Genomic DNA, 16881 nt, shown 5'->3' on the forward strand with positions numbered 1-16881 from the left:
ACAGGTAAATGGGGTCCCCCTAAGAAAACTCAAGAGACCTTCTATAGTTTTATAATACATAGGTCCTAGATAGGGAGGGTGCTTTAAATAGGCGCTTTTATCACCTGTTTGCACTATCATTGTAATATGATACTTCCTTTTGTATTTTATGGAATTGTAACCATGCTGACCGAATTATTTTTAATAATAAGTATGCTAATGTTGATTTAAATACTGCGCTTGAGATCACGTCGATAACAAACATTTTAACCTTACCGTGACTCTATTTTACTCCTGTTGTGGACTGGTATGAATGTATATTAAAAGAGTGTTCTCACTTCCGACCATTCCTGAGATGGTCCTAAGTCGCATGTTCTAGGTTGTCTAATCATTGGTTTCTTTGCTATAGGACAAAGAGCTAACGTGACACTAATTGCTAGTCTGGTAGGGGATTTTGGGTACTACGGTGAGTTTTGCCACACCCTAATTCACTGATGTCCTAAGTCTCTGTGCACAGTTTTGTGTTTGCGCAGGATCCCTGTTACACCTCTACAACAAATAAATCAAGATCGCTAAGGCTGACTACTTCAGACACCAACTGGATCAAGCGGCAAACCGCCCCAAGAAACTTTTCGAATAGGTCAAACAACAATCAGTTGCAGGCCCAAACCACTCTGACCCAGGTGGCAGCCCACCCTCTTGCGACAAGCTTGCTGCTTTTGTCACTGAGAAAGGAAGACTTATCTCCATTAACCTCGCCTCCAAGAAGGCCCTACTACCTTCCCCCAGGGCTGTATCACCTGTTGGTTTCGTAGAAAAGCGCAGATCTACCAGCCTTATCACCAAGAACAATGTGTCTTGGTGCACTTTGACCCCATTCAGTGAAAAAGACATCAACAAGAGCCTCCAGAATATCAACCCATCCAAACACTTCAGTGACCCATTGCCCCGACCATATTCAAATAAATGAAGAATGCAATCATCCCCTCCTGGACAAGGATTGTAAACGCTTCTCTTTCTCAAGGGACAATACCGGATTGCCTAAAAGCAGCCCAGGTATCTCCTATTCTAAAAAAAACGGACGCAGACAAAGCTGATCTCAATAACTTCCGCCCTGTCTCCAATGTCCCCACCCTAGCGAAACTCATAGAAAAATGCGTACAATCTCAACTCTGTGCTCACATAGAGAATTACCAACTCCTTGACCAGCATCATTCCGGCTTTCGAAATAGGCAAAGCACCAAATTGGCACTCACTGAAGTCATGGACGACATTTTAAAAATGCTTGACCAAAACGAATCCTGACTCCTGGTCCTACTCGACTTTTCCGCCGCATTCGACGCGGTTAATCATGACAACCTCCTTGCCATTTTGAAAAACAGGATGGGCTTCTCTGGTCAGGTGTTACAATGGTTCTCGTCCTTCCTCCACCACAGATCTCAAAGAATCATTCTCTCTTCTCAGCCTTCTCCAGTTCACATGGGGGTTCCCCAAGGGTCCACCCTATCTCCTATTCTCTTCAACCTGTTCTTGGAACCTTTAGCTAACTCATTAAACTCCACTAACATTCTCTTCCACATGTATGCGGGCAATATGCAACTATCTGAAAATCTCTTCCCCGGAAAACATAATCTCACTCAACACTACCCTAACGTCTACTCAAAACTGGTTAAATGAGAACCATCTCCTGCTCAACACCTCCAAAACGGAATTCCTGCTCATCTCCCCTCGCAACCACATCCCCAAGCTAGATATGTGAATGAGTCACCTCACTGCCTTCAACTGCACTCATCTTATCATAGACTCAGCCAAATCGCTCGGAGTCACCATGGACAATCACCTAGATATGAAAAATCATATTAGCAAGGTGTTTAAGGAAGCAAACCTCTTGGTGAAAACACTCAGAAATGTCAAACCTTTCCTTCCACAAAATGATTTCACACAGGTGGTCCAAGTGCTTCTCTTGCCAAAGCTTAACTACGGCAGGGCCACCCTCTGTGGCCATCCCAAGTATACCATGGCTCTACTAAGGGCACCACTGAACACAGCGGCTAGACTGGTTACGGGCACCAAACGAAATGAGCACATATCCCCTGTCCTAAAATCTCTTAAATGGTTGCCCTACGAAGCACGATTCAGTTAAAGATTGCCCCTCTGGCGCACAAAGCCCTTCACTTCAATACTCCCAGGTACCTTGCGCAAAAACTTGAGCATCTTGTGGGGCAAGAGCCTCAAGAAGCGCCAATACTTTCCTCTTGAAACCATACATTTTCAGCGAAAAGAGAATTTGTCACAGAGCCTTCTCAGGCGCTGCCCCAAAGATATGGAACTCTCTTCCACCGGAAGTACGTAGACTCTCCTCAACGACGGCATTCAAATTGGAAGCCAAAAGATTCCTTATGAATAAATTCCTACCCTAATTGGGCTAGGCTCATCTGTTCGAAGACACTGTTTCCTCCGTCCATTTTGCCAGCATTTGTTTCTGCTCCTCTTTCCCTCAGACTGTGACCCCTTTAATTGCCCCCTTATACCCGTTTTATTGTATTACCCTTGGTGAAATTGTCTTTGAATCTGCGATTAATCCTGTTTTTTTTTTTGTCCTTTTACGCCTACTTGATGTATTTATGTTCTTCCTTGCATCCAATTGTAAAGCGCTCTAATATCCCTCGGGATGTTGTTCGCCCTATATAAACCTTTATAAATAATCAATAAGCATGTATTTCAATTAGTAAAGCAATGCTCTGGGTGCTGGCGACTATCAGTAAAGCATCTTTTCACTGGAAATCATAATTGAGTTTGTTGCCAGAGATCATAGATGCAAGTAAAGCAGCAGCTATTTTGAAAGAGATGGCTAATAGGCTTTTATATTGCATGGATGGATTACAACAGGAACTGAAACCTTGCAAAGAAACAAAAGTGTAATGTAAATATTGTATTAAATTGGAATTTTCATACAGCCTTCCAAACAACTGTGAAATCTGAAGTGCTTTTCTAGTGATGTGGTTGCCTTATTTACTTAGCGCTGCATACTTCATATCCCTGGCAAGGTCATGTAGTGCTTCAATTTGCAACTGGATCCTAGGCGCCCTTCAGAATGCATGGTTGAAAGGGTGAGGTTTTTGGTTTAGCCTTTGTGGGTCATAATGGGGAGGTGTTTGATGATGTGGTTGTTGTATAGCATACTCAATGTCATGTCGTAGAGAGTGTTACTATAGATGCGGCTATGCATGCAGGTCCTTACCATCATATGGAGACATGAAGTGTATCAGTGGGGTCGATTAAGAGATATGGAGCTCAATAAGAACCATTAGTTGGAAGCACTCTAGAATCACTAAGGAGCATTATATGGAACCTAGACAGGAGCAACAGAAAAGCAACAAAATGAAAGCATTACTAGACCACCAAGGAGTTTTACAAGGAGCATTACCAGGAGGTACACAATCTATTAGATGCACTGTTAAACTAACAAGCAAAACTATAGAGGCTACACCAAGGAGAAACAAATATATTTGAAGCAAGATTGGCAAAGTTTTGAGTTGAGTACAGTGAAGAAAAGAGAAAGATCTAGAAGCAGCGGCGCACTTTCATTATCCGTGGTGCGTACAATAACTGGATCCGAGCAGTGGATCTTATGGTCCAAAAGGTCTGCCTGTACACCCTGCATCTGCCTACACCTCAATGGCACAGACACCTGCCATTTGCCCACAGCATTTCTCTCAGGAAGGGAAGCGGTTTTAATAGACGCTTGCCATTATACCCTCCTAAAAACAACACTGTACAACCATTGAAAAACCAATAACTTGTGAGGCTAATTAGTTATAACTATAAATCACAAACTAAGGCAAGTCTATCTGCTTTGTACAATCAATTCATTATTAGTATTCAAAGTGAAATTAAAGATGTGGATCAATAAATCTCGTCAATTTCTGTTAATGCTACAACTGCTCCATTATAGATACATTTTAATGATATAGAAACGTTGTGAGTTCATATCAATGAAATGCATCTATTCCTTAAATCAGGTAAACACAATTTATGCATGTACACAGTCAATTAAATAGTGGCAGGTATTCAAACCTCATACTTAATGTCTGCTAGAAAAAAAGAAAGCGAAGGCAGCGCGTACGGGACATCTGGAGAAATAGACTTGCTGTTAAGGGAAGGTAGGTAAATTTGCAGAGAAGTTAAAGTAGAAGCCTACCTGAGACAGGCTATGATGCATATGCTGAGAGTAGAGATCAGAGGTATAATTAAAAATGCATATTATTGTACACAAACAACAACTGAACAACTGAAATGTAACAATCTCGAGATAGTATTAGAATAACTGAGTGGGGATGACAGATTGCTTGAGAGAGGTGTTTTGGTCATGTCATGTGCGGGTGCAGGCAACTCATGTAAAAGCAGGGAACAGCCAAAGGGGTCTAAACTTGACAGGGGTGCTTCTTTCAACAGGTGTATGGCTAGTGGTCTGTATTTGGGAGGTCTGGGAGGTCCATCCACCAGACAAAAATCACAGAATAAGATAGATAAGCTTTTATTTGGTGGGTGGGATAACACTCTGAGGCAATCCCATTGGCATACAAAGACTGAACTGTCATGGAAAGTCAGGCCTGGGTTAAGAAAGGTGTGGAGGAGGAGTGATGCTCTTAGTGGTGAAAGTCCTCCACAGATGCAGCCAGCCAAGGGAAGGGAGAGTAAAAATAGTATGCAGGGTTTAAAGGGCAATCAGGAACAGCTGCACATTTCTCACTTCTGACCTCAAAAGAATCCCCTTTAGACTACCGTTGTACGCGCTAGAAAACAATGGGATCATGTGATCTAATTATTTCCTTGTACGTATGACGATAGTCTAGAGGGGATACTTTTTAGGTCAGAAGTAGTCACATAGGGAGGATGTGTTTGTTTGTTTGTTTGGATTTATATAGCGCTTATAACCCAGGGGTCTCTAAGCGCTTTGCCTTGGGAACCCGTCCTGGCTTTTCCCTGTGAGATAGCCCCTACAGGGCATCCCCAAGGTGAAAGCCAGGCATCCCGCCGCGGGGGGCCGTTGTGGAGATTAAGCAAGCTTAATGCCCAGAGTTGCAGAGTGTGAACCCATGATTAGGTCAGGCACCGAAGCGAGAATTATCGAGTCCGTGGACATTTGAGCTCGAGACCCTGCCGCGTCGGGAATTGAACCCTGGTCCCAGGTCTGACCTCTGCTTCAGGGTCTGCCTGCTCTAACCAGTGAGCCACACTTCTCCACTCCACATGTGTCCCTCCATTCTTGGTCAAAGGGTCTCTCTACCCTTTTGGTACCATGGTATTCCCCTTGATCTCAAGACCTTTATGTTTTGAGTGCACATTTCTCACACCTTAAGGGTGCTATAAGCTGCATGCAGGAAATGCACTCTCACTCCTACCTTGTATCTCTCCCAATAGCAACAAATGCATTTTGGTTCACATCCACGGATTCTTTCTTAACAATGTCTGCCAACACGCTTGACATTTCATTCTCCTCTGCATTTGCCAAACATGTTGCATACTCTTCCCATGCAGGGGCAAGCATTTCACCCATGGGATCAACCAGCTTCACACCATTATCTTCCTGCAAGAGAAAATAAACGTTAGTGCATGTACATGTTCGTAGAAAAATCATACTTATAGAGTTGCGTGCTGTGGAGAGCAAGCCACCAAGAAATTAGTTCAGGCAAATGCACTGCTGGGAGCATGGTACTCAGGCAGAAATTGGCGCAAACAAAATGTTCCCATTGTGTGATTACAACTGGACTTGTGAAGACATATCTGGCGTGAAAGCATTATATCAGTTAGTTGGAGTTCAACCCTAATATCTCATCTCAAGTAGTACTGCCTCCCCGAAAGATTTTGGATCCTGCTCAAAGTGGATAAAATTATGTAAAAACACTGCGCTGGTTCATTTAGATAGAAATGGAAAATCTTTATAAGGTTGGCCCCACCAAGAGGAGATGGGCATAAGACTTGATCCAAGAGCGGAACCACCTGTTTACATTATCAAAAACAGTTGTGAGAATGAAGGAAAGTTGAAGAGTTGGGAGATGAGCACGTTCATCAATGGGTTAGAGATACAATTTCCTAATGTTTTCAGTGATAAACTTACAGAATTCAGAAGGTTTAAGCACAGTAGTTGCGGGAGGATGCTGTGCCAATGAGGCATAGGGTAAGGAATGTAACACTTACCTATAGGAATAAGTTAAAGGTACTGTTGAAAAATGTATGCGAGAAAAACATAACTGAACCAGTGGAATCTTCTCCTTGGGTTTCCCCCGGTCATTATTTCAGTTAAATCTTCAGGAGGATTGAGGCTTTGTGTGGACTTGTGCAGCCTCAATAGCGCAATATGGATGGACGCTCACCCTCTCCTTCATCTTCATGAGATGGTTTCTACCTTGGCTGGAGCATGTGTGTTTTCATGTATAGATTTGCATAGTGCACACCACCAAGTTTGTCTGGAATAGAGTTCTAAAGATCTAACTGCTGTTATTACTCTGGAGGAACTTTTCAGATTCTGCATGATGCCTTTTGGTTTGGTCAGCGCAACTTCAGTTTTTCAAAGGCAGATGAAAGAGAATTTGGAGGATATTGTTGGGGCAATTGCTTTCCAAGATGACATCTTGGTATTTGGTAAAAATGAAGAAGAGCATGATAATAGTTTGAGGAACGTACTATCCGCATTATCTTCCAAGGGTCTCACTCTAAGGGTGGACAAATGTTAATAGGAGAAACAAGAAGTGGAATATTCAGGACATTCTATTAGTGTTGCAGGAATCAAACGTAAACATAGCAACGTAGGGAATATTATAAAGGCACCCATTCCCCAGTCAAAAGAACAACTAGTGATCATTTTAGGTCTCACAAAGTTTTACTCTAAGTTTATTCCCAATTTTGCTTCCAAAGTAGATCCTTTTATGGGTTGTTTAAAAAAAATGCAAAGTTTGTATGGACAGAAGCAATTAATATTGTGTTTAATACTCTCAAGGAAATGATTGTGGGAGCTCCTTGTCTTAAACCATTTGTTATTGGGTAGGAATGCTTTATGATGGTTGGTGCGAGTAGCTGTGGTTTGGGAGGAGTATTGATACAAGGTGATCAAGGGGAAGAATAGATTGTGGTGTATGCGTCTTGTTCGCTGCACGACGATGAGAAAAACTATTCGTCATTGAAAGTGTTGTTGGCGTGTGTTTGGGGTCCAGAGCATTTCAGGAGTTTTCTGTGGGGCACAAAGTTTGTTTTATAGACCGATCACAAGCCCCTAGTGCACATAATGGCACCGGGTGGAGGATATGTCAGCAAGTTTGGCTAGATTAGCCTCTAGGTTACAAAATTTCCAGTATCGTATCGAGAATGTTCCAGGGAAATGTAACATGGGTGTGGGCTGCCTGTCCAGACTTCCGCTTCCATGCGAGGAGCAGTCAGATATGGAAAAGGATGAGTGTGAAGTTGCTTTCACTTTCCGGGATAGGAGAGGTGCATTCTAGTTTCCTAGAGTCTAAGTGGAAGGGGGAAATGGCAATTGATCTGGTACTGAGCAAGGTAATACAATGTATTGGAAATGGATGGTGAGAAGAGCGGAAGTTATCAGGTAAATTACCGAGTTACTTAAAGGTGCATGAAGAATTGGCAGTAGAAAATGGCATTGTTGTCAGAGATGACAAGTTTGTGTCTCCCTTCAATTTGTGGAGTGCTATGATGGATATTACCCACGAGGGTCATTTAGGTATTTTGTGCACAATAAAACAGTTCAGAGAGAAGTTTTGGTGGCCAGGGGTAGATTTGTTTGTAGTTTATCATGTCCGGAGGTGTACAAATTGTGCTTTGAGTGATAAAACTACGAAGTCTTTACCGCCAGACCCTAGTCCAGTTGATTTACCTTGTGCGCCATGGAGGAAATTGGGGGTGGACATTATTGGCCTATTTACAGTATTACCTAGACAGGAGGCATTTGGTAAACTAATGATTGATTATTTTTTTCAAAATGACTGGAAATCAAGATGGTGAAAGATGTTACATCGGAAAGTGTGGTAGAATTCATGGATGAAGTGTTTAGTAGGGAAGGGGTCCCTCAGGAAGTTGTGACGGACAATGGTTACCAATTTGTAAGTGAACACATGGAAAGGGATTTAGAAAAGTGTGGTATTGTACATAGGCACATTGCGGTATTCCACCCTGAAACCAGTGGCCAGGTGGAACAATTTAACTGTGTGGTCAAGCAAGCTATACAGCTATCCGTTAAGGGGGGATTGAATTGGAGGAAAGCATTACACTCTATGTTGTTGTCTTACAAGACTACGCCGTATTCTGTGACTTCAGTGAGTCCCTTAGAACTATTCAGGGGGATGCAAGCCTAGTACCAGATTAGTTCCGTGGTGGCTCAAGAATTTGAGGAGACATTGGGATCTGATATTGATTTTAAGGCTATATGTAGTAAAGTGGAAAAATATAAGGACAAAATGATAGATGCATTTGTGAATAAAAAGAAAAGTGTTGAAGGTAGACAGAAAGTGGTAGTGGGCGACATGGTCCAACATCAGAAAAAGAAAAGAGGAGGGTTGGCAACAAAGGAACCTTTGTGTGGTCATTTCGTATTAAAGTGTTCAAGAATGCGGTGCGTGAGGAGGGAGGCGATGTTTGGAATTTTGGACGTGTGTCTTTAGAGGTGGTGATTATGCCCAGAGGGATAGTCAGGGCAATGTATTCTTGGATGTGGTGGAGGATGAATGTACGCAGCATTTTCCTAAACCCAGAGGTAAATCCTCTGATGTCATCATGGATCACTCGGGTTAGTCAAGTGCTGGCAGTGTGGGGGCGTGTCCAAGATGGCGACGTGAGCAGACGCTTTTCTAGCTCGCTCCGTATCGACCGCCAAACATCCTGAACATGGCCATCGCAGGCTCGCGAGCGGTCCAGGGAATTGTCAGAGGACGAGCCCCAGGGGTTATGCGGAGCCCTCTGGAGGCTGTTACAGTCACCGGGCAGCGTGACAAGGACCTTCACGGACCTCCCTGGACCTTCACGGAGGGCGTGCCCAGACGAAGGCGCCTGCCATGGCACGAGCAGCCCTCTCCAACAATACATTGCACCCGCAGTCTTGCGACCAAGCCTGGGGACTGGCTCAGCGGGACGTAATCCAGCCGGTTGCCCCGCCACTTCATTGACGCCGAAGAAGTTCTCCTGTTCCATCCCGTGGACAGCGCCATCCACAGACCCAGATAGGCCAACCCACGCCCAACACCCTTTGGAGCATCCCGGGCTGTGTGCCTTCGACAGGCGGCACACAGCCATCTGGCATCTTCCACACCATCGGGCTAACAGGGATATCTCAGAGAGGCCCATGACTCTCCCCACCGCTCTGCACACGCCACTGCCCCAGCGGGGCACATGAGGCCCGACCACACCCCAGTGATTAACAGGTCCACCGCAGTTTAGCAGCGGGTGCGGCACTGCTGCCCTCATACCACACCGGCTCCGCGGTATCCTCCGTTGCTCCTGGGCCCGGGAGGCCGCTCCACGCTTGTGGTGGGCAGCGAGCTCGGCCCGTAGCGGATCCTGGCCGAGCGCTGACTTGCAGGACTGAGCCCCTGCCCAAGGACATTTTCCCCAGTACTGGGCTACGCGACACAGCTACATGTGGAATGTGGGACCCCTCATATATTTATACTAGCCAATCTTCCGACAAGGCCCGCGGGCCCAGCTACATTCCGGCGGCCACTAGGCCTGGGACGATCTGCCTGCAGGTGCAGCCCTTGTCTAACATTGTCCCAGAACACTACTCCGTCACTACCAGGCCCGAGAGGCCGGCTCCTGCTTGGGGGTGATAACGTGTCAGGCCCACAATGACTCCTCACCTGTTGCCCCACTATGCTGCGCTCACTTGAAAGGACTGCACTGTTGGCGCTTTCACCAAAAATGACCAGGTAAGGCTGAGCACCTCCATACTGTCTTGTAAACAGTGACCCTGGAACAGCTGCTACATGGGGCTTGAAGCCTTCCTTGCCTGGCCAAGAAATACACTCGGCGCCACCACTTAGCACCCTGGTCTGGGCGTTGCGCCCAGGTTGGAAGAAGCGCCCAACGACGACCCCATCTTGCCCAGCGGTCTGCCCAGCAGCTGGGCTCGAGCGCTAGAACCAGAGCGCTCATTTTCCTCCTCTCCCTGGAACTTAAGGAGTACCATTGCCACAAAGATGGGCAAGCCAAGAACAGAAAAACAGCAGCCACCCACCACTGACACACAGGGCTCATCATTTGGCGCCTCGGTGCCGACCAGAAGTTAATGGGGCAACCCATGCCACAGGCTGACCTTTCACACTGCCTCGATGAGCTAATGGCGGCGGTGATGGACATTAAATCCACCCAGGTCACTAAAATAGATACGCTATGTGCTGAGCTCAGCTTCCTGCGAGAGGATCACAAAAAACTAAAGGACAGAGTGGAAGATGTGGAGTGCACAATGGCAATGGTGAAGCCCTCTGTGTCCTCAACAGTGGCCCAAATCAAGACACTACAAGAGGAGGTGAAATACCTCAAAACCAAGTTGACAATCAAGAGGGCAGGTCATGCCGGAACAATGTATGCCTGTTGGTAAATGCAATGTCAAGCGCACACAACCTGCATCAGTGTTTAACAATTTAGTTTTGTAGTTATGTGATGAAAAGGATAAGATCCAACTCCAAAGTCTTTAACTTGTTAGGTGTTTATTCATTCAATAACAGTATTTGTTTCACAAGAAAAAACCAGCCTGTATGCCTGTTGGGCCTGCCCGAACGCGTTGAGGACAGAGTATGGAGCTACACTTGGAAACCTGGTTCTCAGAAGTCATCTTTCAAGGCAAGCATTCGAAGTTCTTCTCTGTGGAGCGTGCCCACCGGGTCCGGGGGGCCCCCCCATCGGCTAGGCACCACCCCCAGACCAGTGGTCGCACGCCTCCAATTACCGCGACAAGGACCACATGCTACAAATTACAAGAGCCCAGGGCCCATGGGTTATTGAGAACACAGAGGTACAAATATATCCGGACTATGCGCTGTCAGTTTAGTGCCGCAGGGCATACTTCAGGAAGTTAAACCCTGCCTTCGAGAGCACGAGATAAAGTATGCCTTACAATACCCGGCCTCATTGTGAATACAACATAAATGCAATATGGTCTTCTGCCACTCTCCCGACGACGCCTAGAACTGGGTGGAACAGAACGGGGTGGCGTCAACTCCAAAATCTACGTCGGGCCTACACCCACAATAGAAAAAGGCCACACATCGCGGACGCCGAGGCCTGACACACGCGCAGCGCACCATCAAAGCCCAAGCAGCGCAGGAAAGACAGCAAGCTCTCAAGCATACTGAGAAGCACGGCGCCGCCTCTTCTCCTCTCCGCTCAGTCTCAGAAACGGAGGAGAAACGGAGGCCTCGTCGGAACAGGAATACTCCCAATCAGGCTCACAGCAACAGTTGATGCTGGGCGACGGCCCCACAGTGACTCCACAAACTTCAGATGAACTGGATTAAACAACCATGACACTGGGTCTCGCCAGGATTGTGTTATCCGCACTGGCTGAACATTATACTCAAACAGGAAGCAACCCCTGGAATACGAATTTCATCGACCCCTGATCCGCTCACATATGAACACTCTACTAAGGTGGTCATGGAGAACATGGCGAGTAGGAGCGAGATTCCACACGCCCCGCACTCGATCAGTGACTGTTATAGACTTATCTTGAGTTCTGTGATTTAATATTTTCTCTCTTTAGTGTAATATGTTTGCATAAAAATGCATATGGCTTCTTGCCCGTTGGCAATTAGGCCTGGGGTGGGGGGTTTGGTTTATTATGTGCCTCAAAGTGCCAGTCCATAATATATATCCGCGTGCTGTGCTAGGATGCAGAATTGTCCTCTACACTCTAAGATTATGTTGCACGAGAGGAATGTATCTCTACGGTCTCTCTTTTTTACTGTTGTAGATGCAAGGGAATAACTACCTACTGTTGACCTGGAATGTGTGCGGCCTGGCCGGTTGTGTTAAGCGGCATAAAGTTTACCAATACTTATGTAGATACAAAATAGCCATAGCTTTACTTCAGGAGACTCATCTAACACTGCAAACACTGCAGTGGCTCAGTAAACGATGGAGGGGCACGCCAATTGGCACAAGTTAGTCCTGATATAGGTGGCACCAGGCACTCTGCTACAGATAATGAACAAGTGCATTGACCCCCTATGGCCACTTTGAGATATTAGAAGGCTCCCTAGATGGTCGCCCACTGTCCCTGGTCTCACTTTATGTGCCCAACTCAGGGCAAGCCATGTTCCTTCAGACATTAACCCCGGCACTTCTTAGGAACCCTTCGATCCCCACTAATTAGGGGGGCAAATACAATGTCATGCCCGACCTAGTCCTGGATTGTTCCCGCCCTCCCCACCCTGGAGCACAGGCTATTGGGCTTGCACACAATATGTCCACCTGGGTCACACAGATGCAGTTGTGGGACGGTTGGCGCACAACACATTCCACAGACTGTGTATATTCACACTACTCTACTCTCCATGACCTGTACACGCGCATAGATGCCATTTATAACACGGAAATGGCACTGGCAAATGTAACCCCGCTGACTATTTAGCTCGCATATCGGACCACAGCCCCTTGCAAATTAAATTAACCTGGGGCGCAGCCAGACCTGGCATACCAACTTGGCGCCTTCCTTTGGAGGCACTTTGAGACCCAGATTTGAGCACCACCCTATCGCAATCCATAACCTTATACTTCCAAACTAACAAGGGGACGGCCACATATGCCGGCATTGAATGGGACACCCTAAAGGTTGTCCTAGGCAGGCAAATCATACAGGCAGTCTATAGTACCCGTATGACACTAACCAGGGAATTACAAGAGCTGGAAGCTGAAATACAACAACATGAACATAAGGCCCCCACGGAACCGCGCAGAATACCTACAGCCAGACCAGCACACAAGGAAACATTGGATAAATGATGCGCGTATTCAGTATTTGGCTAGACGCCATGCGGAGGGTGACAAAGCAGGCAAGACTCTTGCATGGTTGTTGGAAGACAACCTCACGCAACCACCCATCACTGCAATATATACCCTGGAAGGCAACCCAGTCAACACCCAGGAGCAAATAAACGATTCCTTCCATAAATATTATACGACGCTGTATAAGACCCCAGAATCAGGGGGATACTGAAGCAATGCAACTCTTTTTGGAACAAGCGGCTCACACACAGGCCCAATATACAGAGCTGGAGGCGTCGCTCACGGAGGCCGAAATCTTTGACACCATCAAACAGTTAGCCAGAGGCAAAACCCCAGGAATGGACGGCTGGTCTACAGAATTCTATGCCACATACTCAGCCCAGCTGGCTCCACGGCTGCTTACTATATACAAAGAGTCCTTTGATAGGGGCACATTGCCTCCATTCCCCCTCGAGGCTGTGTTAGGGGTTCTCCCAAAACCTGGTAGGGAGCTCCTCTTTATGAGCTTGTACCCTCCGTTATCATTACTTATCATGGACAATAAAATCTTGGGAAAATTGCTGGCTAATAGGCTACTGGAGACAGTACCCCTACTGGTCCTCTCGGACCAAAACAGGTTTATCCCGGGTAGAAGCACCGGGCTAAATCTTCGTCGCTTATTCAAACTCCTAGATTGGGTTCAAACGGAACCGAGCAGCACTGGATCGCCGCCTTAGACGTAGAAAAGGCCTTTGACACCCTGGGATGGGACTACTTACTAGCGGTGCTGGCTCGATTCGGCATCGGTCCCAAGTTCATACGCTGGGTGAAAATATTATACACCAGCCCACGAGCCTGTGTGAAAAGGGGCCACGTTATTTCACCACCCTTTGACATCGAGCATGGCACCAGGCAGGGTTGCCCACTCTCACCAATAATATTTGCCCTAACCATGGAGCCCCTGGCCTGCGTGCTCTGAAGCCACGTCAAACACTGGGGTATACATGTGCACACGCAGTGTCATATAGTGTCCCTTTATGCAGACAATGCACTTCTTGATCTCTGCAACCAGGGTGAGGTGCTCCGAAATCTAATTACACTACTAGACGCCCATACCCGGCTATCGGGCTTGAAAATCTACTGGGATAAGTCTGTCTTATTCCCAAAGTCACCAATCCCAGTCAAACAAAGACAGGTGCCATAACACGCCCCACTCGTCAGAGAGTAGGTCTCATTCAAATACCTTGGGGTCCAGGTCTACCACTCCCTGTCCGGTCTGATAGACGGTAACCTGGAAGAGGCAATCACCAGCGCCAGAGCGACACTTCCGTTCTGGACCACTCTACAGCTCCCCCCCCCCCCCAACCCCACCCGCCCCCCCAAGATGCTCCTCCTCACTAGGCTCCTATACTTGTTCACCGTCTTCCCCTATAGACCGCCACAGAAATTATTCAAAGATCTACGGGCACAAAAATGGAAATTGTGATGTACTACAACATGTACTTTATTATGTCGTATTTACAGCTGTATGATGTTTCGAGCAAAAAAATGAATAAAGATTATTCTATGGGAAAAAAAGGAGTTGCCAGAGTGCGCAATCTTCCAGTGAGATTTAGAGATTATGTTTTGTCCTGATTATAAAGCACATTTCGTTAGTTCATGTGTATTGGTGTATATAACTTGTATTATTATTATTGTTTTTTTTGTGAAAGGGGAAAGATGTGTTGCATGTACTTCTGATTGAATTCGAGAGTGCGCTTCTGTGCTCGCACCATCCTGTCATGGTGTGTGCCTCCTGTGCGTGCTCACAGACAGGAGCGTGTTGTTTCTCCTGTTCATGTCTTGTGTGTGTTATCGTGCAAACCCTTCAGCGGATTGACTGTCCGGGGCTGGTGGGTTGTTATGTTTCAGATGGGAGAGGGAATATATATGAGGGAGGTTTTGGTCGTTGATTCATTTAGACACTGAAATCAACTTATGAAGAGATGAATTGAATCATAAATAAAAGTGGAATTGAAACGTTTCCTTTTCCATTGAACTTTTCATTAACTCCAGCACCACACACATTCATTTCGGTGTCTGGAGCAAAACCGTCCATACTAATTTTCGTTACTGAACAAATGGTGCACAACCATTCATTTTCTGGGGCAAAAAGGTATGCATTTCTTTTCACAACTAAATGTATCAGTCCTTTTAGTTTTGGAACCAAAGTGCACAAGATCCATTAGCACAAAAACACTAGTGTGCATTCCTTTCTAATACTCAATAAAACAGTGCACGTTCCTTTCCATTATTTGATTTTTTTAATGTGTCTTGTTTTAGTTACTGTATAAAAAAAGTGTTCAATTCTTTCCATTATTGAACAGATGTACTTTTTAAGTTCTGGTGTTTCAGACAGCTTTTGTTGAAACGCCAGACGACTGTATGCGTGTTTTAAAAAAAATATATATAGCTACAAATAGGGGCTCTTTGTCAACAGGAAATGGTCACTGACACTTTGCTTCTTCCCACCACACGTTACAACAAGGAGCAAGTGGAAAGCCCACTTCAGCCAGTGGCTCTCCTCTGCGTGAATAACTCAATTTGTTGGTATCTAATGTGAACATCCACCATGAAAATATCCCCCTTTAGTGCCAGACCTGGTGGGGCAGCGTGCACTTCATTGTTAAAAAAATATAGTTTTCCTTTTAAATGGTTTATAATTTGTCATCCTTTACTAACACTAAAAATATCAAACGGGGGCGTTGCTTGACCGGCGAAGATGGCGGGCACGGCTTGAGCGCGCTCCGCCCAGCCATCCAACATCCTGATAGAGTATCTTGCCTTAGGACGTGCATCACAGTCAGCCCCTGTATCGGAGAGCCGTATAATATCAGCGGGGCTCTCCGACGTGAGCCGGGGTCTTGGATGTGTGGTGGGAGCGGCCGTAGTGGACCTGCGATCCTGGTCGGCCTAGACGGAGACGCGCTGTGGAGAGCCGGGGCCTCGATTACTCTGCGGGGCCGAACGCGGAGGCAGAACAGGCTCTGCGGTGGGGAGAGGTGCTGGCGGTGGCTGGAGTCCGGGCGGCTGAGCCGGAGTCTTGTGTTTCCTCTCCTGTCTCCGGTGGGTTGAGCTGCGGCAGGGAGGTGAGAGGAGGTGGCGGACAGCAGGAGGAGGCACTGGCAGGCAGCGGCCTGACTGCGGGGGCTGAGGCTCGGCGTAAGGAGGCCCTGGAGGGTTGGCGGCCATCTTGTGCTCCGGCCCCAAGGTGGTGGCGAGTGCTCCATCGGGCCAGGGGGTGTGGAGGCGGATCAGGGACGCTAGCGGGGCCTTGCCCCCCCCCATGGATCATTCTGTATTGCCCCTGAGAATTGACGGTGCTCGGCGGCTGGGTCGGTCCGCAGTGGCTGCAGCAGGAGTGGAGGGGAGGCAGTGCCCTTGTGGCCCCCGACAGTTCAGCCGCCATAGCTGGGTGTCAGGAGGAGGTGAAGCTGCTCGGCGCTGGTGAAGTGGCCCGGGCATTGGGCACGCACCAAGGAGCAGCCGGGTGGAGGCCCTAAAGTGGCTGAGGGCTACCCAGATCGACCCCCCCCCCCGGCGTAGATGCGCGTGGACATCCCTGGGTCATAAATATAAGTGGCGCCTTGGGTGGGGCCACAGTCAGTGGAATGCATCGGTGGCCAAGTCGGGCCACAGAGTTGCGACGCACGGCCCTCGGGGGTGAAGGACTGTAAAGGGGGTTGGCCGGCCATTTTGTATATCCTGGTGGAGGTCGTCGCCTGCTGAGAGGCCTGGCTAAGAAGTGGTAGACCTGGGCTCTGAGGTCCTAGCTGTCGGGCTGGTTCTGCGCCCGACTCCCTGAGCGATTGCCCTAGAGGCTAGGGGCAACACATACATTGGAACTATGACACCAGACAAAGGCGGGGGAGG

At 47.1% G+C, this 16881-nt stretch overlaps 1 protein-coding gene across 5 annotated transcripts in view; it reads right to left on the reverse strand.

Annotated features, from left to right (window-relative positions):
• Window positions 1-16881, reverse strand: part of PGM3 (phosphoglucomutase 3) — a 292467-nt gene that overhangs the window by 182904 nt on the left and 92682 nt on the right. For all 5 annotated transcript variants that reach the window (XM_078648137.1, XM_078648134.1, XM_078648136.1 and 2 more), the window contains exon 3: window positions 5385-5569. In XM_078648137.1, the coding sequence (XP_078504263.1) occupies window positions 5385-5569 (185 nt within the window). The remainder of the gene's footprint in view (window positions 1-5384; window positions 5570-16881) is intronic.

Source organism: Lissotriton helveticus, chromosome 6 (genome assembly GCF_964261635.1).
Source record: "Lissotriton helveticus chromosome 6, aLisHel1.1, whole genome shotgun sequence".
Lineage (NCBI taxonomy): Eukaryota > Metazoa > Chordata > Amphibia > Caudata > Salamandridae > Lissotriton > Lissotriton helveticus.